General features: G+C 33.8%; 3 protein-coding genes across 7 annotated transcripts in view; all 3 read left to right on the forward strand.

The window, feature by feature from the left end:
- LOC105566710 (octopamine receptor beta-2R-like) overlaps nt 1-15922 on the forward strand; it is a 47991-nt gene extending 32069 nt beyond the window's left edge. The window contains exons 4-6 of one of the 4 annotated variants that reach the window (XM_012020921.1): nt 1436-1503; nt 14521-14605; nt 15797-15922. In XM_012020921.1, coding sequence (XP_011876311.1) covers nt 1436-1503; nt 14521-14605; nt 15797-15845 — 202 coding nt within the window. In that variant the 3' untranslated portion in view covers nt 15846-15922. The other 3 variants (XM_012020922.1, XM_012020923.1, XM_012020924.1) reach the window with 3 other exon arrangements.
- LOC105566709 (cell wall protein DAN4) lies at nt 14626-21684 on the forward strand. 2 transcript variants are annotated; one of them, XM_012020919.1, is made up of 3 exons: nt 14626-14694; nt 16711-18856; nt 20415-21684. In XM_012020919.1, the coding sequence occupies exons 1-3, from the start codon at nt 14692-14694 to the stop codon at nt 20816-20818; spliced, it is 2553 nt and encodes an 850-aa protein (XP_011876309.1). In that variant the 5' UTR covers nt 14626-14691; the 3' UTR covers nt 20819-21684. The 2 variants fall into 2 exon arrangements, with proteins under 2 accessions (XP_011876309.1, XP_011876310.1); XM_012020920.1 differs by lacking the exon at nt 14626-14694 and adding an exon at nt 16154-16187.
- A 445-nt stretch (nt 21685-22129) lies between these two features.
- The window catches only part of LOC105566711, a 9746-nt gene continuing 4355 nt past the window's right edge, over nt 22130-27520 (forward strand). Inside the window, exons 1-8 of the mRNA XM_012020925.1 lie at nt 22130-22344; nt 22676-23183; nt 23616-23914; nt 23975-24279; nt 24561-25259; nt 25549-25800; nt 25868-26186; nt 26432-27268. Coding sequence (XP_011876315.1) covers nt 22137-22344; nt 22676-23183; nt 23616-23914; nt 23975-24279; nt 24561-25259; nt 25549-25800; nt 25868-26186; nt 26432-27268 — 3427 coding nt within the window. The 5' untranslated portion in view covers nt 22130-22136. The remainder of the gene's footprint in view (nt 22345-22675; nt 23184-23615; nt 23915-23974; nt 24280-24560; nt 25260-25548; nt 25801-25867; nt 26187-26431; nt 27269-27520) is intronic.

Below are 27520 nucleotides of genomic sequence, written 5' to 3' on the forward strand. Positions count from 1 at the left end.
ACGACTTTATATAAAAAACGAAGAGAAATTAAAAATATCGCTTTATAAGTAATTGTGGTTAGGCTTCACATGCTGATATTTTTAATTTCTCTTCGTTTTTTATATAAAGTCGTGAACCCCCCGCTTTGTTTTTACGCGTACTGTAATCGCGTGGAAGAATTTTGTAATTTTATAAAGCCAAATTCAAATTGCTCACGACTAAAAAATCGAAAATTTCAAATACCAATATCTTTCTCATTAGACTTCTGACCCGAGTGTTTCAAGTATAAAAACGTTCTGCTATGCGGTCCGCAACTTATCCTGGTATTATTTTGGGCGTAAAAACTAATAAAAAGATTCAGCAGCGCAAAAACTATATTCGAATGTGTCGGTAAAACAGATGACTTTAGCAATCTCTTAATAACAACGCATCGTAACTTTTTTACCTTGCCAAAATCGAATATAGAAATGCCATTCTGGGTTTTATACGTTCTATGCTACGTTGATTTTATTAAATCTAAAGAGAAGCTGTATTATTTTTCACACATTTCTGTCGCGTTTAGTACAAGTTCGAATTTATTACGAAAGCGTTACATTCGCAGTTCTTAGAAACGATCATTAAACTCATAAGTTAAACCTAATTTAATCTGCGTGGATGCATGGCGTCATGTATCTCCATTTTCATTCCCTGCGCCAATTACTCCATTATTCTGTTCAATTACATATATTGCGTATCTCGCGCGAGCTGCATCCGCGATGATGCGCGATGATGATTGAACTGACAACTATACGAGAATCAAAAGAATCTAAACGAAATGATTACCTATTCATTGCACAACAAATATTGTTGTTCAACGCAGCTTACGATTAGTATTAAACATAATATATTAAAACGTGACAATTCATTGATTTCTATTCAACGAGGATTAAAACCTAACAAATAATCTGTCTATTGAGTCGGTTTGACTAACTCTGGTATATATCTACTTTTTTTACACAGATTGAGGAGTTCAGCTGCGATACAAAATATACGTAAACGAGGAAAATGAAATTTCTTTGTTATATTTTACAACTGACGTTACGACGCACTTAGTTCTCTTTTCACCAAGTTATATTACTTTTTTACAGTATTGTTATATCGAATAAAATAGACCGATTGCTTGATACTGTTATTTTTTTTTGCGCACAAAATTATTAAAAACATGTAGAATGCGCAAATAAATGTTTCGTCAGCTACATATAAGGTGGCTATTGTAGTGTTTTGAGAACTTTTACTTATTCTGCGTAGCAGAAAGACCGAAAGATAAAATTATTTCAACAGCTCCCTTTAACACAACTCACAATAAGCAGTACATACGTATAAGAATATCATCTAACCATTATGCATACAAACGAATCCTACTATGTCAATTTTATCAGAGAAGTAGCTCTCAATTTGTTTCAATTTTGTTTTCAGATACGACGATCGCACCAAGAGCATATACTCAGAAACATACATAAAGCATATTGATCGACGGAGATCAAGTGAGTTTGGCAGCAGTCTTTGAGACAAAACAATGTTCCCAAGGTTCTAAGCAAGCGCAAAAAAAAATACACATTTGTGTAGACAACCGTCACATACGTATCACATATACACTCGCGCGTGCGCCTATTTAAACCTGATCATATATACGCACAAAATACACACACACACACACACGCACGCACACACGCACACAGACACACACACACAATCCTGCCAAGACATTATCCATCACTTTGCCAAATAGACGAAAACGAAGGTGTGATAGAGAGAAGATCGCCGTTTTTTTTCACAATAAACACGCGCGAATATGCCGGATATATCTTGCATAAAACTCGAGACATACACGTATATATAAATTATGTCGTATTGCCAAAGTTAGATTTTTAAGTAAGCTTTCATAGCCAATGAAAAGTGTGTCGTGCTTCGTGAGGATCAATAAAATCGTGCCTGCGGAGGAACGAAGGAGATTCCGACTGAACGACAAACTTTGCCGAACACTTTGCAAGAGAAGGAAACGTACCGCTTCTGCGAATATTTGTATGATACCCGAACGAATATAACTTTGGAGAGCCACGATAGAGAGGTCGGTCCTGTAAATCTCTTGATGTATTTTCTTCAGAGTCGAGGACGTAGCTCTTTTCCACCTTTGACGGCCTCCTTTTAATCTGATTCTCGCGATTTTACAGAACTGTCTTTCCTTCGTTATGCCACATTATGGTGATTCCTTTAATGAATTCGTTCTGTGTTTTTCTTTTTTTAGAAATAATCTGACTCGACTATTTATGAAGTGCAGAACATTTTGTAATTAGATGCACCCGTATGTCAGGACGATAACAATAGCTCATTGACATAAAAATATATGCCACGTGTATGTACACACACATAGTAATAATTGAAATGAGAATGCGTCCGCTTTTATAACCAATACTCATTTATAGATATAAAAATAATGGTATATTTATATTCATTTACTTTAATTCACACAACTTATTATTTATTAATCCTATTTAAAGTGACACATATTTACAATCCCAACTGTATCTTATCGTTAAAGTATTGTTTCTTTTTCTAGCTAACGTAATTATTGTTTCGAGAAAATTGTTAAATTAAATAATGCGTGTTATTACATAATAGTTTCAATAAAGTTTTACTCCATTAATGAAGTAGAACAAATTGTGTGGGAATTGTGTGTTACTGAAGGAGGAAAAGATACGGAAATATGTGTCCAGGTGTCGGTTAAAGAATTAGTTAATCCGCACTAATCAATGATTTATACTCGATCTGTGCGTTTTTGGATCGCGATTAAATGAATATGAGATTACTTGATTACTTTCATCTCGTGTACATAACAAGTTAAATTGGATTTTACCTTTTTTAATTCTGGTTCAGCACCAATTAACTTACAGTCATGTACGTCTCTCATAACCAAGATGCGTAATAATGTTGAATACCAAGATCATGAAGGACATTCTTCTATTAGAATTGATTTACAATCTCGAATAAGATTAAACAGTTTCTTGTTTTCCAAGTACGTAAATGTTAATTTGTAAATTAGCTTTATAAATTTCAGTCGAGCAATGATTATAATAATTAAACTGGATTGCAGTACGTGGGTACATATATTATAGCACTGTATTTACAAAAACCCGCCGAAAGAATATAATCGCTGCTAATTTAATTAGCGCGACACCCTATAGTTACGAATACCCTCGATTATAGCCAGCGCAATCGCGAGACTATTTTTGCCAATTCCACGATTGATTTCGTTAATATCGTCTTGTCGACGTCGATACTTCAAAATTAACGTCCTCTAAGTGACGGGAAATTCTTTCTCAGGACTGTAATCGTTATGAATAAAATCTTTGCACGTTTCAACATCTGTTGTACAGAAGAGGCTACGCGAGTGGTATAACGACAAGTCACAAAACAGTATTGTTATAGTGTCAATAATATATATACATATTAAACACGGAAACGAATTTGTATATCGCGACGATTGGAGACGGTCTAATTTTTGTGTCGATAATATCGGCATTAATTTAGTCCCGCTTAACGCTGTCATCGAATCAGACGATGTTGAAGAAAAGAGCGTTGTGACGTTTAGTTTTTACAAATATATAAATATGTATATACTTTCGTTATTTTTCTTCTCGTTCTTGTCGTGGCAATCAAGTTGATAGTTACTTCCAAGTAGTTACTTCCTTATTACTTAAGAATTCTCTCGTTTGCGAAAGTTACTATTCGGACACATTGTATTTAACATAACGCATGGTATTTAATTTACGAATATTTAAGTCGCCGCTACTCCAGTTAGGTAGATTCGGTACTTTTCGTTTGTATAATATCCTCTTTCAACGGAATACCGGTTTCGAAACAATCCGGCTCTCGTTACCGCGCAAACGACACGCGAATGTTGATTTCCTTTGATCAGTTAAGCGATAGGGGAAGAAGACGCAATTGAAAGGTCTTACCTTACAGAACGGCAAACGAAACGGCAATGCTTGCGAAGCCTTTATTCGAATTCAATGAGCGTACGTTTATTTGTAGCCTTCGTTTCTTATTATTAGCTGCGATTGTTTTCGGCGAAAATCACATTGATAAGCGTCGACTTAAGTCCCCGTGATATTCGTAACACCGATCTATATATATAGAATATATATAGAATCTAGTCATACGAATACATAGAATCGATAATAACACGAATCTTCAGTAATTGTCGACTAACTTGGCATCTGTTTTTCTCGTCGGTCGTCGTCGGTCGTCGGATGGCAATGAAATATTAGCATCAACCTGCTATTTAATGTATGTAATAACACATGCGAGCGATTACTGCGACATTGAATGATTGGCAATCGATTTATTCATATATTTCCATCGATCTTTAGTTGCAGTTGTACATTTGCAATCAAACGTGGCACAATTAGATAATGCCATACATACAACACGCTAATCGTTTTTAATATATTTAGTATGAGAGAGAGAGAGAGAGAGAGAGAGAGAGAGAGAGAGAGAGAGAGAGAGAGAATGCTCAATAGTGTTATTACTAATAATTTTTGGCTACTGTAAACTTCAGCAGTTCTAATTTTTTATTAGAAATGAGTAATCACAACGCTAACTTTACTTGGACTATTAGACTCTCTTATCAAGCGATGAAAATCATTGATCGTTAATGCTAAAATTACAAATTCACTTTGATTACATATATAATTAAACGAAATACTTTGTGTTCATTATAGTTTTGTTACTTAAAAAATTCCCTTCGTCATGTTTGAATATCAAATATAATATTTGTTGAAAAAAAAGTAATGCTCATTTCTGATTCAATACGGATATTCAAGAGGTAAGGCCTGTAAAAACGTATTCGCTATTTCAGTTAAATAACGGGCGATATGTTGTAATGTTGAAAAAAAAAATTAAATGGCGCTCGTAAAGATAACTGCTCTTAAGATGCAATTATCATCGCGGAGAGTGCATCTTTTCTTGCCAGAAAAGAGAACGGTGTCAATGCAATAACGTCACGTCTTCGTATAAATCGCCCATTGTACTAATACGATGGAATTTGTCGAGTTTTTATTCTAATTTGATCAAAACTCAATTGTAAACTTTTTGTATCTACATTAACGTATTATTTCCTAAATTATTATACATATATTATATTTTATATCAAACAATAATTTAAAGCGTCATCTTATAGATTTGCAGTCATTTTCAGATAATTTATGTATCGATTACTTTCGTTCATAAAATATAATACTTTTGAAAAGGAGCAGAAAGATAATAATCTGATATCAGAACTTCTAAAGCCTATGTCGATCAATACATAGTTTTAGATCGCTACGATACTATTGTACATATGATTACGTTATTGCTTTCCTTCTGTGATAAAGATTAGAAAAATTGTTGAATTATATTCACCATATTTGTACATAGTTTATAAATATGTGTACGTGTATTATTTTTCGTGTAATATTATTTCGTAAGAAAAATAATTACTAAAAAGACTAGGTATGCAATAATTGTATTTAAAAAAAGTATTCTTCTGTTTTGATAATGTATTTCTTAGTTCTAAAGGCGTATTAACAATCAAATATGACCGTATGGAACATACACGTTATGGGCAAACGTTAAGAAGGAATTAACACATTTTGTTCCATTAGCTCTTTATCTATTATGTTGCCACGTGGTGTCGGCTAACGCCGTAATGTATCATCAATTCTTATTCGACTTGTTTACATTACTTTTGGATTTTTGCTCTTGTTTGAGAGGAAGAAAGAAGACAATACAGGAAAAAGAAGCAATCACTAAGCAATAAATCCAGATTATGCCTGTTTATACATGTATACAAGCATATACATATACATATATACATATATAATATATATATGTATGTAATATAATCTAAAATATCATTCACTTTAATTTCAAAGATAATTCAGTTGCAAGCACATTTAGTATTTTATAAAGACATATCAACGCCACGTTGCGAGAGAATGTGCACAAATATTTTGTACAAATGAACAACAACGTTTTCTCCTCTGCATCGTAAAATACATTGCAAAAATTCCTAAGAAATATGTTGAGTGAGTCACAAATTAATTGTAAATAAAAATCACACATCTGCTAATTAAAAGTATTAATCTTCTTTATTTATATAGTTTTTACTTTTTGCTATGTTTTGTGCGTATATGTATGTGTGCGCGCGTATGTATCCATATTTCGTTTCTTCTTCATTTTAATTCTATAATATTTATGTGTATATTACTGTTTAGTTATAATTTTAAGTTGTTTTACATAAATTAATAATACATATTTATACATTTATATTTCGAAAACGTCCCATACATGTGGCCGAATGTTTTTTTAGACCTTTAATTAATTTATTTTTGGCAAAAATTTATAATTTATTTGATATTAAAAATTGACATTAACTTTGTTTGAAAAGACTCTTTTATACTATACTGTGAAGACTGCCAAATCCCATTTTTTTAGCCACATCACATTATTTTTAATTAATAAAATATAATTTCTTAATTTTACGTCAAATTCTTGTTAAATCTATACAAAGGAAAGTGTGGTATTATTCTCTTTTTTTAATGCAAGGTAATTTGACGAATAACTAATTTTCTTTAAAATACCTTTTTTTTCTAAGAGCTTTGTAAATCTTCTCAAACTGAAATTTTGTCGTAGACATTACATTTTTAAAGTTTATTTAATATTACAGATATTTTTTTACATGTGATATACATAAGTGTATCATATCCTTTATGTTTAATATATATTAGTTGTGATTATAGTTTTTATTTCATACATATATGTGTAAAAATTAAAAAGTATAAATTACGAAAAACTTATTCTTTGTATTATCTGTTTCTTTCCTTTATACACTGCAATTATTATAATAATAGAACAAATAAGAGTATACACTTTTATCCATATCACACATGTGCTCTCTCTCTCTCTCTCTCTCTCTCTCCCCCCCCGCTCCCCCTCTCTCTACCTATCTGTCTCTATCTTGCACGCACACGCGCGCGCACGAATGACATCTTTGTAGAAATTTGTAAAAATCGAAGAAATATATTATAAAAATCTTGGATTTTATTCATACGAGAAATAAATGCTCATTATTGATAAAACGACAGAGACGAAATTAGAATACATCTAACGTTTTCATTTAAGTCACAAAGATGGACGTTAAAGAACTACTTTATTATTTTCTATTTTTTTTCGTTATTGTTGCAAGACTAATTATTCTTGTATCAAAAGCAGAATGTTCTTTAATATAAATTCTGATTGAAGCATTTATTTTGCAACGAAAAGTCGAGTATCTATCAAGTAGTTCGAAATGTCATTTATAAATAAAAACTTTTAAAATATTATTAAAATTCGTACGTAGAGAGATGTATAGGTGTCTTGTTTAAATAAATAATTTGAAATAAAACTACATTACTAATTTTCTAAATAAAAATAATAAAATTTATGCAATGTATTGTACAATTAAATTTTACCAAAATTTTAACAAAGTGAAGTTACTTTGTATAAATACATATTTTTACAGAAAATATCAGTTGTTCAGTTCTTTCTTTGGAACACTCGATGAGCGAATAAAGTGAAAATTTTCAGCATTAATTTAACAAGACTTGCATCAAAGACAAAATGTAAACGCACACGTAAAACGAAAGCGTATTATGACAATGCAATTGTACAATATACATGGAACGAAATATTGTAATGAAAAGGCGAATCTAAGCTGTATAATAGATACATCTCGATGAATTTTATCTTGTAAATCCGCTATTTCAAAGGTTCACTATAGCAACGTAATTATGTTCAAAGGAGAAGTACACCTGACACAAGCGTGACGTATAATCAAGCTTCAATTTAATCAGATTTATGCTTTAATGCTTTTTACTTTTAATGCTTTGTAACTGGCGATCTCTTTTTGCATTGTAATTAAATTTATTCCGCTTTTTCGTCTCTCTTTGTTTTTCTTAAATTATAAATCTCACGTATGTTAAAATCATTCAAATTATTAATCTCACTTAGGTGCGTATAAACGTGTGTATAATCTTCTTTTTATCAATATATTAATAAGACCATTTTTTGCTCTCGCGCACGCAGCACGCATACGCATACATATGCACGCGTAATTTTTGTTAAACAACATTTTTGTTGCTAGTATTTATATCAGTATTAATAACTCTGACGCCCGTTTGAGAATATATGTTCCTTTACCTTTAATTTTTTTCATGTCATATAGGCTAGCGGTGGGTTATGGACAGATCTCCGACTTTCTTTGTAAATATAGAAACAAAAATAATAATATAATTGTAATTAACTTTTTAGTTTATATTTATGTACTGTTAACTTCTTTTGTAATCTCTCTTTGGTGAATTATGCGCTAAAAATATACAATGAATCTCGTAGATTAAATATCGATATACAGTAATACGACGCTGATATGTAATATTAACATTTTACAAGAAAACAACTGTGTTGTTTCAAAGCCTATTTGTTTTTACTTAATAAAAACCCAAAGTTTGATACATGAAACCTAGATATAAAATTGCTAAATGAGAGAAATTTAAATATTCATAATCCTTGATTGAAAGAGAAACGGATTTATAGAAAAAATTGAAGGAACTTGAGTTTTAAGTTCTTAAGTTAATAAATATTTTGTTTCTCTTTTCATTTCTCTTTTTAAATTGCGAACATATATACGTATAAATAAATAAGAGTTATGTACGTCTATATTGAAGCTATTCTTATTGAAATGCCTACACGAAGGAAAAGTTTTACTAACATAGCATATGTTGTATGCAATAAAAAAAAGGTATATTGCGTATTTCAAAGAAAAGTGATAAATTAATTTTTCCACGATAAAGTGAAATGTGATTTTAGAAAACGAATAAAAACGCAATATTTTTATTTAAAAATACAAGCACGCATACAAGGTACGCACAGTAACGTTAAAGGTAAAATTTCTAAATTGGTTATCTAATATAACAATCGTCGTTGATGAAACGAAAAGACTTAGAGTGCCGATGTGGGGAAAATAAGATTACATGACAAAGATAAAAGCGTTCGTTCCTCTTTACAAAGTTTTTTGCCCAAGAACTTTTGGACCAGTCGTCCCCTTTTCATCTTTATGAGATTCTCGCAAGAAGTAAGACAAGTAAGTTTGATAACTTGAGAAGTTTGTAGAAACAAAAGAGAATAAATGGTGGAAGTGGAGAAAGCATAAAAAGCCAAGTTACAGCATACATATGCAGAGCGTGTCCTTAACTAATAATTTCTCTTTTATTTTTAATTTTCCTCCATCGGTATCGCTGAAGAGAGAATAAATAACCTAATTTGCCCCTTTTCTTTTTTTACCTCGACGATTATAAAGAGCGCCTTTAAAATTTTTCATCTCAGCTTTCTACCTCTCTGATCAATATAAAGTTAATTTGTTTTTAATAGATATTTACTCTCTGAGAAAACTGCATGACAGATAATTTTCTAGTAACCTATATAGCGCGAACTTCCAAGGGATGTCTTCAGGACATTCTTAGAATTATGTCTTAAGAACGTTCTAAAAACATCTCCTGGAGATTTGCGCTATATGAAAAGCTAGTAAATCGCTGTTTCCGTTTTCTTCGAGTAATATTACAGTGAACATTTTCATGAAAAAAGTTTTGAGTAAAATGTTCAAACTGATTTTCAATCGATCAAAGATGAAAATGGTGTACCACTAAACCCTCATTAATTAGATTAAGTCTCAGTTCGTTTCCTCGAAGACATCTTCCTTGCAAAAAGTACAATATTTTGTTATTACTAAACTTCAAATTTATATCAAATCAGAATTTCCGGTAAACTAAAACAGTTATAATTTTTACATTGTTGTTACTAGAATAAAGTAAATTGGAAATAAACAACGCATTTTTCTATTATAATTCAAAAGAATGAAATGCCTACAAATATTAGAAATATCAATAACGTGCGCGTTGCAGGTTAATATCTATGTATACATATATATGTATATGTATGTATACGATTTTTCTAATCTTGAGATGCAGCACCTTTAATGTTGATTGTATGTCTATGCTAAGTGCAATATACAATGCTGGCAAGATAATGCGGAGTGTAACAGCGGCGTAACAGCGTATCTTGAAAAATATTATATCTTCTTGTTAACAATCTTCATTCTTTTATCTATTTATCTATTATATGTATATATATTTGTATATTTATAAGTCATATATTTATTACCTCGTGTTTATTAAATGTTTGCTTTCGTTTTTTCTTTCTTTCACACGCACAAACAAAATATTCTCGCAACATTTTTCCCCCTTCCATTCCTGTTGACGTTGGAAACGAAGAGAAAAACTGTTTTATAGCAAAAAGGAACACACGGCCGTGATTCTTATTTTGTTAGAAGCACGATGAAGAGTACTTCTCACAAATGCAATAAAAATACGGATTCTTTCGCAAAAGAGAGAAAATGTATTATCATACCAGTATAACAATTATAACAAAAGAGAGAAGAGTATTAGTATTAAATGGCGAGCTATTATAGGACTTACGAAACGGAATAACGAGCGATACATTGAGCAGATTCTGCCATCGACGTTAATGTAGCTATAAGATATCTTAGTCGAAATGCGAAAGACTTCTCTCAGTTTCCTCCTGGCGACTAAGAGTATTGCGTTTCTATGCAAGACATCTCCAAATTCTTTGACTCATTTTTAACAAAAATATCACGTAAATAATAAGGGTTTTCAATAAATTATATATTCAAGTTGTTAATCACACAATAAATACATAATAGTAAGTTATCGCATTCTGCAATAAAACTTGAGCAAGTTTTATGAAAACGAAATTTTCAACCAAAATATTTAATATAATATACATATTGAACATTAACATATTATGAGAGAAGAATGCTTAATAAATATTCCTGTCTTAAATAAATTTTTTAAAAACTGATTTACAATTAATCCAATTTTATTGGAGAAACGAGAATTTTTGGAGATATCTTGCGTGATACGCATTCGAAAGAAGATGTAAGGAACATAAACAGCATAAACAGCAGACAATCAACGGTATTGATAACAGACTTTGCTCGCATAATGGTATCCGCCATGTGCACATGGTAAATATTGAATAGTAATAATTACGGTACATTGTAATAAGTGCGAATTAATTTGAGATTCAACTGAATGTCTTGTACATACGGATATAAGTGTATATAAATTACCACTGTATAGCAATATATTTAGAATATACGAGTATGTCCAGTTCTAAAATGTCCAGTTCTTCTGTTTCTTATGACTTAATCAATTAAAATCACTTGAAATTATAATGGTTTTTTAAAAATCCTACTTTGATTTGTTTCTCCAACTCAAACGATTTCTAAAAACTACAGAGAACAACATGACAAACGTTTTGCTCTTTAAAATTAATGAACTATTACTATTAGCGGCATTAATTAAAATTACATAAAAACACAAGAAAATTACAAAATTTATATTTTCATGAGAAGAACTTTTAAATAAAACAAAATTTAACTTTCTACAAAACATAAAATACATTGGCATTTAAATATTATTTATATTTTTTCTGCTTTATAGAGCATGTAATAGCGTTTAGGGTTTTATCAATGAGAATAAGAAATCAATTGTTACTGATTTTAGATTTAGTTACTGTTAGAGATTTTTAATAATGAATTTTAAGTACTTATATTACTTGATTTTTAACAAAGTTATTACAATTTTCTTTCTTCAAAATTAGAAGACGCGTTCTGAGTAAATCAGTTTTTTAAATTTAATACTATTAAATATATTTATGCCTTTGATATTATAATTGCATTCCAGTTTATTATCGCAAGAATATATTTTCCTTTATATTTGTAAGTAGAAATATTATTACAGTTCCTTCACGACGTTCCTATCCATTGCGGTAAATTTACGATAAGTTTCTTCATTTTATCGAGCTCGGGATTAAATAATTGTGTGTACAAATGTAAATGTTGCACTCTATCATGTTTGTCATATAAACAAGGAAATAGATAATCGATCAATTTTCTGATAATATTGTCATCGCGTAACTGGAACAACAATACGCTGCAGAAAATATTTACAACAATGCTTTTCTAAATATATGATTGTAGAAGCGCTGTGATCTGGCGAGACCGTTGCGCATTGCAGCAACTCTAACACACACGCTGCTGAACACACCACATATAGCTAAAGCAGTGGTAGGAAGGACGTCAGCGTGGTGCAAATCCGCCAACTTTTGTATAACAACCATTGCATACAATGCGCTGGTTTATTTAAAAAATATTTCAATTAATAATCCCTTGGCAAGTAATCTTTTAAATGACCTGTTAGCAACTAACAATCTGTTGTAAATATTTACGTAGGTACACGTATTTGCATGGGAATTTTGTGAAATAGTTAAAATAATTGTACGACTAACAATCCATACAAACACAAACACACACGCACACGCACACGCACACGCGCGCGTTACATTTGAAAACAAGATAATTATTGATAATTTATCTAAATGACAAAGAAGTATATAAAAATAATGAATAAAAAGAGTACTATTTTTAACGCAATAGCTTAAGTCTCCAAGTTAAAATACTGACTAAATATCGTTGTCACATAAAAAATGTACGATGTTAAAAATAATTTTACATAATTAATTGGAAAAGTAACAGAAGTACAAAAGTAGCGAAAATGAAAATAAATAATACGCGAGTACCTTTATTAAAATATAAAATTCTTGTTAATTTGTTAATATCGATTCTTAAAACTCAAATAGACGTAAAAATAAAATATAACTGAATACGCCTTAATTATAAGAAAATGTATCATGTTTATTTTACATATACAATCAGAGATCATTAAGCAAAGCAATAACTGAACTGGTCGAACTGCAAATTTTATTGCATTCCAGAAAGAGCAAATTATTTGGATTTTTTATTCCTAATCTCGTTGAAGTCAGTTGTAAAATTTCTTTAGCGAAATTGAAGACAAAAGACGTGCAATTATACATACATATATTATTATTGCGAAATGAACTTCACTAGAAACATCAATGAGTCGACAACATTTTCTCAGCATGTATATCGTACTTGATTTTGTTGCCAGAGTTTGCTCACGCTCTAGTTACAATTGCATTAGAAGAAAAATATAGCCCAAGAATTACCACACAATAAAATTAATACGGTATTTTTGATCAATTCTTAGTTGAATTCCAATTTTAGTTTTAAAATCTCTGTATTTTTATTCATATTTATATATTTGTCATCAATTTATAATTGTTTATAAATTAATACTATAATTAATATGGAAAAACTTTTGAGAAAGAACCGATCGACATCAAAGTATTGAAACAACATTTTAAATGTATAAAACTTTTCGTCCTTGACTACAAAATTGTTAAAATTGTTTTAATAATATTTAATTACTGCATTGATAAAAATAACTTGGTAAAATCAACACGGCAGGGCAGTATATCGTTCTACAATACCATACATCGATACATTGCAGCGCAGCTTTTATAATGTACCGAGCTGTAGTAACTTGAATACCAACAGTCGGTACAATCAAATTTAATATGCATACGAACGTGCAAGTGTAAATAAAAAAATTAGAGCGACTTATACACATGTGTTAACTGTAAATGGACCAAGATATGCGGGATGTAAAAGCGAATAATCGAAAGATAGATAAGTTTGGGTTAAACTGAAAAGAAGAGTCATGTACCGTTTTGCAAAATTTGCAATGTTGCAATAAGATATCGAGTAATAAGCATAAACGTTTAAACAAATAAAGGCCTCGGAAGCAACGGGCTGAAGACTCGGCAAGCATTCAAACTGGTTCACTTGTTTATATCGCCTATGATCTGGTATGCGAGCGGCGAGGAGCGAGCGACGAGCGTGTAAGAATCACTGATGATGCCTTCCCACATGAATTTGCGCACATATCAACACATTTATACATTTTCCATATATGTATTAATACACATACATATACATACATGTATGCATATAACATAAGTATATATTATACACTTTATTACAGACACAAATAATCCGATTTTCCTGTCGTTCAAGAAAAAACTTTCTTCTCTCTTATATCATGAAGAAGAAATCCATGTATAGGTGTATCGTCTTCTCTTTTATCATACTTTCTTTGTTACAATAACATTATAATTTAAACGATTTTTTATATTTTTTAATTAATCGTAAAACCTTGTATCTAATAACAATGTCTATCAATGAGAAGCAGACACGCGTGTAAGTTTTGCATATTAATATTTTGTTTTTGATATTTTTAGGGTATTTCGATAAGTCTCGTTAGTATCAAGAAATGTTTATACTAAAATAATCTTTATGCGCATACATTTAATAGCGATGTGGGTATTTTATATTGTAGATATTTTACAGCAACAAACGTTGGCTTGGATGAAAATATATCGATATCGATTCTAACATGTCCAACTACTTACTCGCTGCTCTTTTCAAGTTCAGTGGACCTTAATACTCAACTTGGCTGGCGAAGTGAACAGATGGACGCGTGTTTGTGCGTCAGAGCAGCTAAGGAGAATCAAGTGAGTAAGATAGAGAGAGAGTTTGAAAGTAGGCCTTAGCCGCTCAGTCAGTTGTCGACTACGTGTCCGGACGATTGGTTGGCATAATGGTGAGTTTTTGAATATTGTAACCAAATGGCGCATTTTCTGTCATTGAAAAGGTGCTAAGTATTATTAATTTCTGTACGCAAGCACGTATGTTACATGCTGTCGTATGTGCTATTCGAATTATTGTGCCACGCCACGTGCATCACCACGTTATGCGAAAAAGTGTCCAAAGTGTTCGAAGTAGCTTGTGCTGTTGAATTATTTCGAGTTAAAACGCAATTTTTTCACGCACTGAAATAAACGTCAAGTTGCGACTTGTCAGTTTGTTAAGCACGTTAACGTGAAATAACAAAAGAAAACGTCGTTCTTAATTACTTAGTGCTTATTGCTTGCTATGTTTTAATTTATTTGCCTCTTAATTTACATTATCTTTTAATAATGTTGGAACAGGCAGTTAGTACAATCGAAACATTCACCATGAACGCTGTATAGTTGATAAAATTAAATTTTTTAATTGATTTTTTACATCTTATATTGATCATAATAAAAATACATAAAATCTACATACATATTTATTAACCATATCGTTCGATTATATTACACATATTAACGTCTGTTTCTAAGCCTATTAAGTTTACACAAATATTATAATCTTTTACAGATCTTTTAAAGACCAATACACATTCTTTAACACTGCGTGACATCAGATTGTGAAAGTTGACTCTTTCCGGCTACGTTTTTGCTATACGCTCGTTAAGCATATTTTTCGCCTCTATACAATCATTACTGTATTTCTCAAGCGCAACTCATATAGAGATTTGCCAAAATTTTATTTTTCTTCACAAAAAATTTCACCGTTTTGCAGTCACATTTTCCCCTTTATATTAAAAAAATAGCAAAAGTTGCCAATTGCTTGTTACATATAATTTGTAAGTAGCAAAATATAAAATGGAACGATTTAGCTGCCAAATTTTCGCTATTAGTTCAAAAACTTTTATCCTAAGACTTATCTCATTTGTTTTTCGACTGTGTATCGAGCATATACACATAACCACCAAACATTTCTTTTTCGTCGTGTGTTCCAACTCTTTATACCTTTATGTATGATATAATATGATAAAATTGTAAATAATATTTTATTCTACTCCCTGATACAAATTACAGATTGCCTGGAGTAGACTTTAGAAAAAAAATGCGATTTATAATGAATTAAGATGCCCTCTTACCATTGCTAGTGGAGTCTGTATATTTTTGCAGAGAAGATCACTACATTTATAAATATAATATTTCCGAACAAATCTAAAAACAGCTTTATCGAGAAAAGATGTCTGTTCTTACATCAGGCATGAATTTCATTACTTCGTATATCTGAAGGAATGAAATGGATCGCGAGTATAATGCATATAGATATTACGAAAGCTACAGAATTGACAAAGTGTATCTCTTTGACATCAGTAATCCTCTAGTCAAGGCTTCTTTTGCGACATTTGCTCATAAATATGGAAAACAACGTTGACATACATCTTGGACTTACATACTTCTTTAACATAATTGAGTAAGCATCGCTTTATATTAATGAAATACATATCTCACTCTTATAAATTAATAACATCTCTAAAACAATTTCTTCGCATATATCGCGCACATTGTAACCTAAATCTGTGAGGATATTACAAACGTTTGCAATAAGATATTTTTGGAACACTTATACCTATTTTTTAAACATATTTAATGCGTAGTGTATTCAATGTCATCTATTAAGTTTTTAAAAGGAAAAAAAATATATAATAAATATATATATATATTTAAATTAATAAAAATAGATTAACAAATTTCTTATTATAGTATGTATTATAGTTCAAAGTGTTTAATTAATTTCTGGCAAACAAAAGACTGCTTTACAATCTAAAATGTATTTTAGTATCGCACACAAAAAGACACACACACACACACACACACACACACACACACACACACACACACACACACACACACACACACACTCTCTCTCTCTCTCTCTCTCTCTCTCTCTCTCAATGATATTTTTTGTCTAATTCATATAATTATTGTTTTCATAGATTGTGCTAATGTGTATGCTGATCGTCATCGGCTTGTGTCATTGCAATGATTTTCCGTCAAGAACTGAAGTCGAGAGCTCGATCAACCGGACAATCGACGAAGTCGAGAGATTAATTCAACAAAATGCTACTTTGCCACAGCTCAGTAGACGTGAGATTGTTGATATTCTCTTCAACATCACGTCCAAAGATCTCGAGACATATCAGAACAAAAAGACAATCGAGGAAACGCGAAATATCTACCAAAAAGCACTGATGGTAGTTTTGCCGTACAACGCAGACGACGCGGAGGAGAACGTCAAGGATTTATATACCAAACCGCCGATAGTTGAATTAATCGCGGACCCTTCGTCCAATCTGGGAAACTACGAAACGACGAAGAGCAAGAAGTTACAAGCAAACGCAATTGCGCAAGAGACGCAACATGACAAGCAATCACTTGAAAATTTTATAGTGGCGTACGCTCCGGAGAAAAACTTAGCGAAAGGAAGCCCATCTGTGCAAACGCAACATAAAAATCACAAAGATTCGTATTCAAACGTGTCTGAAAAGGAGGCGTTGAAGTTCGATTCAGCGCCGATGAAATTCAGCTTCAACTTGGAAAGTCTGCACAACCAACCCTTCGCCGAGGAACCGGCAACTACCACTAGGCGACCAGTGTTCGAAGGTTCGTCACTAACCAAAGACAAAGGAGTCTATATAGTATACAGTACGAGCGCGACAACGGTCCCCCCTGAAACGGTAGAGACGAAAAAGGATGTTTCGCACACTGTGCGTAACTTGGGCCCAGAGGCTACGTCTCGTCCTCTAAAATATAACGAAAATGTTTTATCCGTTGACAAATGGCGGTATAACGCGCCAACGACGCAAAGTACCACAACGTTAGCGAAACTTCAAGATATGCTCTTGAAAAGAATTCGCGACCAACAACCGGCTGCCTCGACTACTGTAGCACTAGAAAATGTGGCTCCGACTGTGCCGATTAGCAAAATTAATCGCATTCCCACGGTTTCAAAGGTGAACGCAACATCGGAAGAAATGCCAATCGTTAATGCCGAACAATCGTTTCCTATCTACGTAACGCCAATGCCTTCCTCTTCTCCGTCTTCTTCTACTCCTTCTTCTTTCTCCGAGAGATTAAAATACAATTCCACTTATAATCTAAACTCTGGAGGTTTTCGCAGAATCACTACGACAACGACGACAATGCGCCCGGAAGTGATGGAGCTGCTTGCCTCGATTGGACTTCGACCGGAAAATGCCACGAACGTGGAAGACGTGTTTAAAAAGAAGGAAAAAGAACTGGAGATGAAGTCCCAAATTCCTAACGGTAACGGCTTAGTCTATACAACGTCCAGCTTGTCGGCCGCTGTGCCTGATTCGCCATCGATAACCGCTCAAAACACTTTCGAGAGCCCAGTCTCGGAGATTGGCAAAGGCATGAACAATCTAACACCTGACGTACAGCTGATTTTTCAACGATTCGGTTTGCAAACGTCCAATCTAGCAACGACCACAATGCCCACGCACAAGTCGACCGCCAATACAAACTCTTATACCAATTTCAAGCCGTTGCCAACGTCTAAGATAAAGAACGAAGATATGAAAGAATTTTTAGCGAGATTCGGGCTTGGCGTCAGCGACAGCAGACAGAAAAAGGCCATGTCGCCGTCAACGGAGCGGCCGTCGTTGATCGAGGCTGTTCCAGATAACATGAGGCAAATCCTGGAGAATATAGGCCTCATATCGCGCAAGGCACCGAAAACGACGCCAAAGACGGAGAGCGTAGAGCCAACGAGGACGACCAAGATCCACGTGTTCAAGCCTCACGAGGCACGTGTCAAGGACGAGGGGCAGAGAATGAAAATCAACCAACTTTTGGACAAAATCAGATTAGTGCAAGAGGGAAAGGCGAGCCCAACGGACGTGCGAAAGGTAGCCGACGATCTGCTCGCCACGACGAAAACTCTAAAGGACGGGCCGGATCCGCTAAGTCTCGAAGAGATAATTAGACTTTACAACGAAGACGTGAAAAATGAAGTAAAAAGACAACAGAGTCTTCCTCCGGCAGAAACCGTCGAAATCACTGCCAGTGACGATCGAGCTCTCGCGAATACCACGTCGGCCCCCCCAGCCGCCCCAACCGGTATAAAGAAATTTATGATATCCGTTTTGGGCACTTCGGAATTCTGGGTTGGACGAATCATTCAGGGTCTGGCGAGGATCAGACGCATGTTAACCAACACGGGAGATAAGATTACACGTCCTCCTGATTATGTTCATTAATTCTGGAAGATGCCATTACTAAATACTCTCATATTGTTACGTTACCTCGGCATAAGTTTCTTTGGCTGTGTCCTCTCTCTCTCGCTTCTGCTCGACTTTACGCTTCGTATCCCGTGGGTGTCTGCGAATCCGCGCAGATCTAGATTACGGCCAACAGTCATCAGAATAGCATATATTAGCTAGTCATTTGATATATTACTATTCTATGAGATCGAGAACGCGCGAGAGCGCAGGGAACATTTTTTTATTACAAAATTGATATCAGTCATACGGCAGTTAACTGTGCAGGGCGCATATCGTTCTTTGTATTACAAATTAAACAAAGAATCCATATATTAACAACAAATCTAGAATACTCGAGATACTCTAGAAACTTGAACACTTAAAATATTAATTACACAATACTTTTACATCTTACAGCGAACTGTTAATGAATTTCTAATATATTATTTTTTCATCGGGTAAAATAATAAACATCGTTTTTGTAATTTGAACGAAATAAAATTGCAAAATCTCAGCTTTTACACAAGTTTAAAGGTAAGACCGGCAGACTGACGCAACATACGATAAATTCTGATACGTTTTTGGCATACAATTTGTCTAGGCTGATGCACCTCAAAGAGGATTTTTGCACGCAGACTTTTCCTCTCTTATGTTACTGTCAACTAGATGTGCAACTTTCATCTTGCGCACTTGTCCTCGAAGCAGCGCGCGTTGCATGTGACGTTGCATGTGAATGTCCGATGCATGTGCTTGCACGCGAACCGGTTCGTAGCTCGATGTCATCATCATCGCTACCAATCACGTGACGGATAAGCAAATTTATTATGTACTTTACTCTTTGGAGACAGTTTCTTCTCCTATAATATAACAGATATGCTACGTTATACAGGGAATAAATTATACAGAGAAAACGCAGCGGAGATGTAAGTTGGGGGAGGGGAGTGATCTCACAGGTGCTAGCATCGTCTTGAAATGAATTTGGAATATTTATTCTTACTCTTCTCGACTCAACTGCTACCTTTCTCTATTTTGCAGACATTCCTTTAAATACAATATCTTCCTCCTCAATTCCCAATTTTTCTTAAAACTAAAGTATTCCTATCATTTTTACGTCTACATTCATTATTCAATGATAAAAGTCGGTACTTTCAATGGCATCTATGTTTTCTATCACCTCTATCTTTCGTTTCACTCTTTGTCTGTTTTTTATTTTTCTTCTCCAATTAATTAATACCTCTAGTTTGCATCAATAGTCGCAAAATTGATCGCAATGTTTAATAGCACTTTTTTTTTATCACTGTGCAACCGTCGCGTTCGTTATCAGAGAGCATGAGAAAGTTGCTCGCGAATGCCGTGGAAAAAGAGATGAATGAAAATGAAATCGAACGCCAATTCACCAAAGATCTCGTCGGCAGAATCTGCAGTTTCCTCAACAACAACGGCGGCGACGACGACGGCGACGACGGGGGCGACGGCGACGACAACGACGACGACAACGACGACGACAACAACCACGACCGCGGCCCCGGTGACTTCAGATTCCACGAAGGACGGTTCAAACTTCCGGGATGCGTTGACACCAGCTCCGGAGTCATCGACATCTGCGAGCATAAATCTCATGGGACTGGAAGAATCCTTCGGTGGTGCCACTCGTGCACCGGACCCCGTTCTGCCAACTAAACGAAGAAACGGTCTGTATTTTCTCGTCGACTGGAATACTTTCCTCGAGGTCGGCGACGACAACAGTGAAAAAGTGAATCTGAGATTCGAGCCACAGGTTGGCGACAGGACGAGATTTCTGCCAGTCAGCGTACCATAATTTACAACAATGTACCAATTTTAATACAATTGTTTTCATAGAACGCTAATTTAATCACCATACTTTAATATTTATTATTCTTACAAATGAAAAACGTCTTACGTACATAACATTATCTATGTGTATATACGGTCTTCTCGATTTTATTGAAATTATTACAGCGTAAAAATTACATACTCGACTGATAATATCGTCGCCTTTTACAATTTTGTGTTTAATTCGATTTTCTAAAAAAGAAATTGGTTCGAATCAAACGTGATTATCAAATACACGTTATGGTACGATTATTGGAAAGTATGGCATCATTTATAATGCACAGTAATCTGTGTATGCCACTTAAAGACATCCGAGACACGTGAAAATATTTCTACCGAGAAATTAGTTAATGAGAAAATGCGATTGATGTACAGCGTATAAAGGCTGTTTATATTGTAACTTTAATAACAAATACGGCGAATATGCGAAATTAATGTAAATAAAGGAATAGCGTAAATGTAACCATATGTGTGTAGTTTAATAAACATTTATGAAAAATATGGTCACCTTATATCTACGTTGCGCACAGAATATATATAAGAATATAATAAGAATTTGTTTCTCTTTTAAAGAAAATAATCTTACTTTTAAAATTGTTACAAATTCTGTTAACAACGACTACACACTACAACGCACTTTAATAATTTTACTGATACCAATTATTTATAGCATAAATTATACTCTGTATATACTTGTTCTCTTCAATTTAACGCGCAAAAATATAATTATTAGAAATAGAAGAAGGCAGTAAATTAAGTGTAAGATATACACGCATGTCTATAAAGTGTGAAATATAAATTGTCATGTTTTAATTAAAATTAGCATAATATTGAAATACATTTATAATAAATTATTACATCTTAGAATTACTACTTACATACTGTAACAAAAAATTGGTTGTTATAATTATATTTCATATCATTAATTTCCTATATGTTACATAATTTCAAGAAAGATAAAGTGATAATATTAAATGTAAATTTTGTGCTTATACGTAGATGTTACCTAGGCGTAAAGTACGTAATATATAATAAATATTGCGAAAATTATAACAATATTACTGATAATAATGCGAGTATGGCCAGCGGATAATATTTAGAAACAAAAGCTCGGTCTTCATTCAGCTTGATTTTGGAGAAATTTAAATTAGATGTCAGCGTCGGCTCAATGAAAATCAAAACATTGTGAGTCGTGTATAATGCGCAAATATTTACGTGACACCGCGGTCATGAGAATTTCACAGGCCACCGTGAATTTCGGTTAAGTTTCAGTCTTTGTCAGAATGTTACCGAGTAAAGATCTCGCCGTACGCTTCCTTACTTTATGGATTTTCATAAATAACGCAAAATGCCAGGATCTAAACGAAATGTCGAAGACATTGGACGAAATGCTTGGCAATAGTAGATCATTTCGAAGACCCCGAGATCACGAAGAGACATCGATAATTTGGCAAGAGTATGAATTCGGTACTGGTGCTGGAAATCGAGAAGGTGAATTATTATCAAATACTTAATTAATTTAATATTGATTTAATGAATACAAAAATGCTGCGTAATTTTTATAAATTTCGTATAATGAAAAAGAAATGGTTACTTTAATTAAATTTTATAATAGCGGGAAAATTCCAGGTCATTTTGCGTGTGTATTTTTATTGTACACTCGTAATAATGTGCAAGACACTTTGATATAAGAGAACGTAATATCGCACGTCCTGTTTCATTATGCAAATATATCTATTGACTTTTTCACATTTGGCTGTTTCTCAATAATCTCGAATTAATCATAATTTAGAATAATCTGAAAGGGTGTTTCTATTTTCAGAGGTTGTTGTTACAAATATTTCATTGCATTCGCTGGATAATATAACTCAAAAGATTAATATATCAGAAAACAGTTGGCAATGTCTGCAAATGGAAGCGAGTTATTTTATTTGTGCTGAAAATGCAACATTGTTTTTCTACAAGATTAACTGGGACGATTTGTCAGTCGAACATGTTATAAGTATACCGACTGAGGGAGACATATTACAGTTTAAAGTTCTCAACTTGAATGTCGAGGCAACGTTTAATGAAAATCGTACGAACAATCTAATGGCACTTCTGCTGGTTAAATCCCAACGCGATTGTTTTCTGTATTGGTATGCAATTTCGGGAAATGCACATATGCTGTATTTTAAATGGCAAATGCAGAAGCAAATTCAAGATATGGAATTTGTGCGAGGGAAAATTCAACATGAATTATTGTTACTTCACAATGCGTATCTCGAACAATCACTGATTGAAATTTACGGTTTCGATGTTGACCATAGCAATCATCGTATCCATATATGGTAATTCCGTTTATTCGATTATGCATGTTGCTCGTTTCACTCAATGTATAATAATATACATATAAACGCATTCTATGATTTGCAATCAAATTTTGCAAGGATCGTGAGAAAATACATGTAAGATGCAAAAAAATTTACAATTAAAACGAAGCACTATATAGCACCCTATTATAAGTAAATTATTGAATAACATTGTATGATAATACTTTTTAACTTTTATGTTTGCAATCTTGACGTGCTAAATTTTCCAAAAATATCCTCGAAAAAGGTCATCTCTGTTCTTTCTCTTCAAAGGGAGTAAAATCGCTTTTCTCAATTACAATTTTCTATACTGATATTTCAGACGTATGTTGTAAGGTCAAGTTTTATACCAGCGGTCTGTAAAAGTAAATAACACAAGTATAATATTTGGCGTATATTTATATCGTGCAGGCTGTGTTGGCGATCATTTGTTCCGAAAGTGTTCAACACTCAAGTTTGTCCAATTTATGGACGTCCCGTGCTAGCTTTTCAAGGAGTCGACAGCGTAGTTCTGTATGAATCGAAAAGTCAAGATAAATCATGCCAGTTTGAGAAATTAAAAGATATCAAGTCCAACAAACTTACACATTTTGCCTGCTTCGAAAGCGGTTACATCAAATATTTGGCAATTGGCGGAGAAGAACTGCATTTATTTCACATTTTTGAAGACGACTTTCAAAATAACGCTGAGACGAGTCTGCATTTCGACGGTAAGACGATAAGATTTGCTCATTTCCGAGCAAACGAAAAATCAACCATTTATTCCACAGAAACAACCACAATCGTACGGATAGTCGCAATACCACTGGATACATATCGGGATGAGTCCTTGCTGCTAGTTGAGTTAAAAAATTTAACCGTACTCGCGTTGGCTTGGCACGGATCGAGGTTTAAGGTTGTGCCTTTGTCCAGTCAGGTCTTAAATAACTTTAATCTGTCAAAAATTGTCGTCATTCCTAAAATCGGATTCGTGCATGTGAACACGCTTGTACGTATACAAGTGTCCTTGAGCGAATCGGCGCATCCTATTCACCACGAAACGGAAAGTGTACTAAAGACACGAGCTTTATTGGAAGTATGTATCTTTACTTACTTTACACGTCTCATATAATTCCTTTCTTGTGTATAATATTGTGACTATGTGGTAAAATGTACAACGTGTCTAATAAGATTTTCATATAAGTATTTAAATGTATAAATGTAATCGTACACGCAATATTTCGTTTATTTATATAATTGACACACATTGAAATAAATATTTAAGATATAGTATAATAGAATATGTAAAATATAATTTTTTGTGTACGGCTTGAATTGCTTTTCTAAAGTTTTGTAAAATAAGGTATAAATTTTCAGGAGGTGTTTCGAAAACAAGAAGCCATCTTTGATAAGACTGAAGTGCAGTTTAATCAAAGTTACCTTGCGAGTCCTGTGACAGCAGCATATTGGAATCTTGCGAAAGTAAACGTATCAAACGCCACAATCGAAAGACATGTAAATTATGACGCCATCAAAGTCGGTTCGGTCAATTTGGAGATGAAAGACGTATCGATAAACGTGACGTCAAATTTAAAGAAATTAGAGGAACTAGAGACGCGGCTCGATCGAATCTTACCGGAATTGAAAAACGTGACTAACTCGGCGAAAATCTTCTTACCAGACATTGTTGAATTAACTGGAGATTTTCTAGTGAATGGTACTCTACGTGTGAAAAATCTAACCGCCGCCTTTATTAACAACGCGTCAGCTTCCACCGTAGCGAGCGATCTTCAAATCGCCAATCGCGACATTATTAACGGCCAGAAATCTTTTCCCTCAATCGACGCCGATAACTTAACAGTTTTCTCTTTAAATGGCATACCACTGGGAGAAATAGTGTTTGATTTTACAATGAGAAATTACAGCGACGTAAACTTGTCGAAATTAAAGCGATTAAAGGTTGACGGACACCTGAGCTTTTCCAAAGTAAATAACATTACTTGGGAAGAGCTGATGCAAGGTATAGTTTGGAAAGATGAATCAACAATTATTTCTGGAGAGACAATTGTGGAAGGGGTAAGGCAATATAATCACACAGCACAGAATTGTATAGAGCGCCCACGCAATCTTGATAACGAAACAATTTTGCCCTCGTAAGAAAATAAGTAACGTCGTATTCATGCATGGTTTACGTGATTCCCGAAAGCACGGTCTTCCATATGAAATTGGGATGTCCCTAATGCAGTGTTAAAAAAGTGCTTATATCTATCACCCTTTTCTCCCTTTACGAAAAATCATTACACGTACATACACCAGATGTGTCACTTTTATTTCACGTTTTATGTACGAAAATTTTCTTTAACAGCTTGTCGCTGAAGAACCTTACGTGTCATTTCTGAATGGTTTGTCATATCCAGAAAATTATGTTTCAACGGGTGGGATATTTTCTACCAACATTACTGGCGAAAAGCACTTCACCAACCTGTCTGTAGAACATTTGCTAGGTATCGCGGCGATAAACAAGATAAATATCGACGATTTCATTATTCCCAGCAGACATAAAGTTATTGACGCAGAAATTACATTTGAAAATCTGGAAATTGAAGGAGCCTTTCAGGTACGATTCATTAAACGTGTGTATATATATTACAATTAAATGGAACACTATTCTGTTCAACTTTCAGATCGATGGAAATGTAACGGGTACTAACGTAAGCAGCGCAGAAGGTCTGCTTAACGAAACCGACAGTCTTTTGTCAGCTATTATTTTTGAAAGTCTGACCGTTGTGGGAGACATTGTACTCAAAAATTCAATCAACGCCAAAACGTGGTTGGATCTCGACGATTTTTTATTAAAAACCGAAAACGATGCATTAATTATTGGAAATAAAACATTCTGGAGCGCTGTCAACATAAACGCTCGCGCAAAAATTCAATCTAGACGAATTAATCATCACCTTTTCTCAGAATTCGTAACATTAAACAGTAATCAACAGTTTCCTCGTAAGTATAGTAATTAAAGCTTATAAAAGGTTCTAAACGTCATTCGAATGTTAAGTACCAAAGTAAAAAAAATCAAATATTTTGTCTATAATATTATGAAAAGCAATGACTAATCTGTCGTGGAAACAGAAACAGTACTTTTAAAGATTATTTTTCGCTTTCTCCTTACATAATAATAGAAATGAAAAGTAAGCCAAGTATTATAATGTAATTTCATTTCAGCAACGTAAATTTATCCATTTCAGATTTGACGAGGATGTCGGCAAATGTCTTATTCGAAAATGTAACTCTTGGCACTATGAACAAGTTGGAGCATTACATAACCCACGAGCAAGATACCGCTTCTGGTTGCCTAAATAAAATATTATTATTTATCAAATCGTCCATTGTTGATGATTTGTCGTTTGATACCATTAGGCAAACTATTTCGCAGGCCACGTTCCTTGATAAAATTAATAAAACTTTGCGACAAGTGCATTTCGAGAATTTGACAGTCTCGACGTTACTGACCGATGAGGTCTTGCCAAACACAATCAACGGACTCAACTACAGTGACTTGGCCACACGCGCGTTAACACTCTATGCGCGGCAGAATCTGACAGGCGCTTTAATAGTTGACAATTTGGAAACTGATACTTTGGACGTAGAAATGATCAATGGAGTGCCTCTCAATACGTGGAATCTGTCATTAACAAACGCAAAATCACTTTACGATGACGTTTTTCACGGAAGTGCAGCGATAAGATCTCTACGAGTGACAGGGATGATAACGGCGTCTTCGATTAATGACAATGACATTATTGACATTTACAAAGAAGATGATATGGCGACGGTTACTTTCAATAAAAACGTATCGATCGAAAATTTACGAGTAATTGGCTTCGTAAACAATTTGAACTTGACCGAATTTATTGCCGATACTGTTCAGAAAGACGAGAGAAATATTACGTTCACAGGTCACAAGACATTTAGAAATGTCACATGCGACTCTTTAGGGGCGCAATTTGTAAATGGACATTTTATAAACGACATCCTGAATCCAAATGAAACGCAAACGCTGAAAGGTCCAGTTATTATAAATGGTACGTTGCCTATTCGTATACAGGGTGAGTCTTTCCATATCCGACAAAATTTTTTAGAAGGTAGAACGGATCGAGATGAATGGAAAAGTCCTGTACCATTTTGCAATTTTCGTAATAGTTAACGAGTAATTAATTATTAAAAATCGTTGTCTTAGGCCGGCCTACCGCCCAATTCGAGCGCGTGGCAAGATGTGACCGCCCGGCGATCGATATTGCTATGCGCACATCTCGCCACGCGCTCGAATTGGGCGG

The sequence above is a fragment of the Vollenhovia emeryi genome, unplaced genomic scaffold (assembly GCF_000949405.1).
Source record: "Vollenhovia emeryi isolate VEMERY1.0 unplaced genomic scaffold, V.emery_V1.0 DF939142.1, whole genome shotgun sequence".
Taxonomy (NCBI): Eukaryota; Metazoa; Arthropoda; class Insecta; order Hymenoptera; family Formicidae; genus Vollenhovia; species Vollenhovia emeryi.

What these genes read in the sequence shown, in the direction of transcription:
- LOC105566709 (XM_012020919.1), top strand. An exon ending in CCCCCCAGCCGCCCCAACCG is followed by an intron (nt 18,857 to 20,414) that starts GTATAAAGAAAT and finishes TCTCGTCGGCAG; the next exon opens with AATCTGCAGTTTCCTCAACA.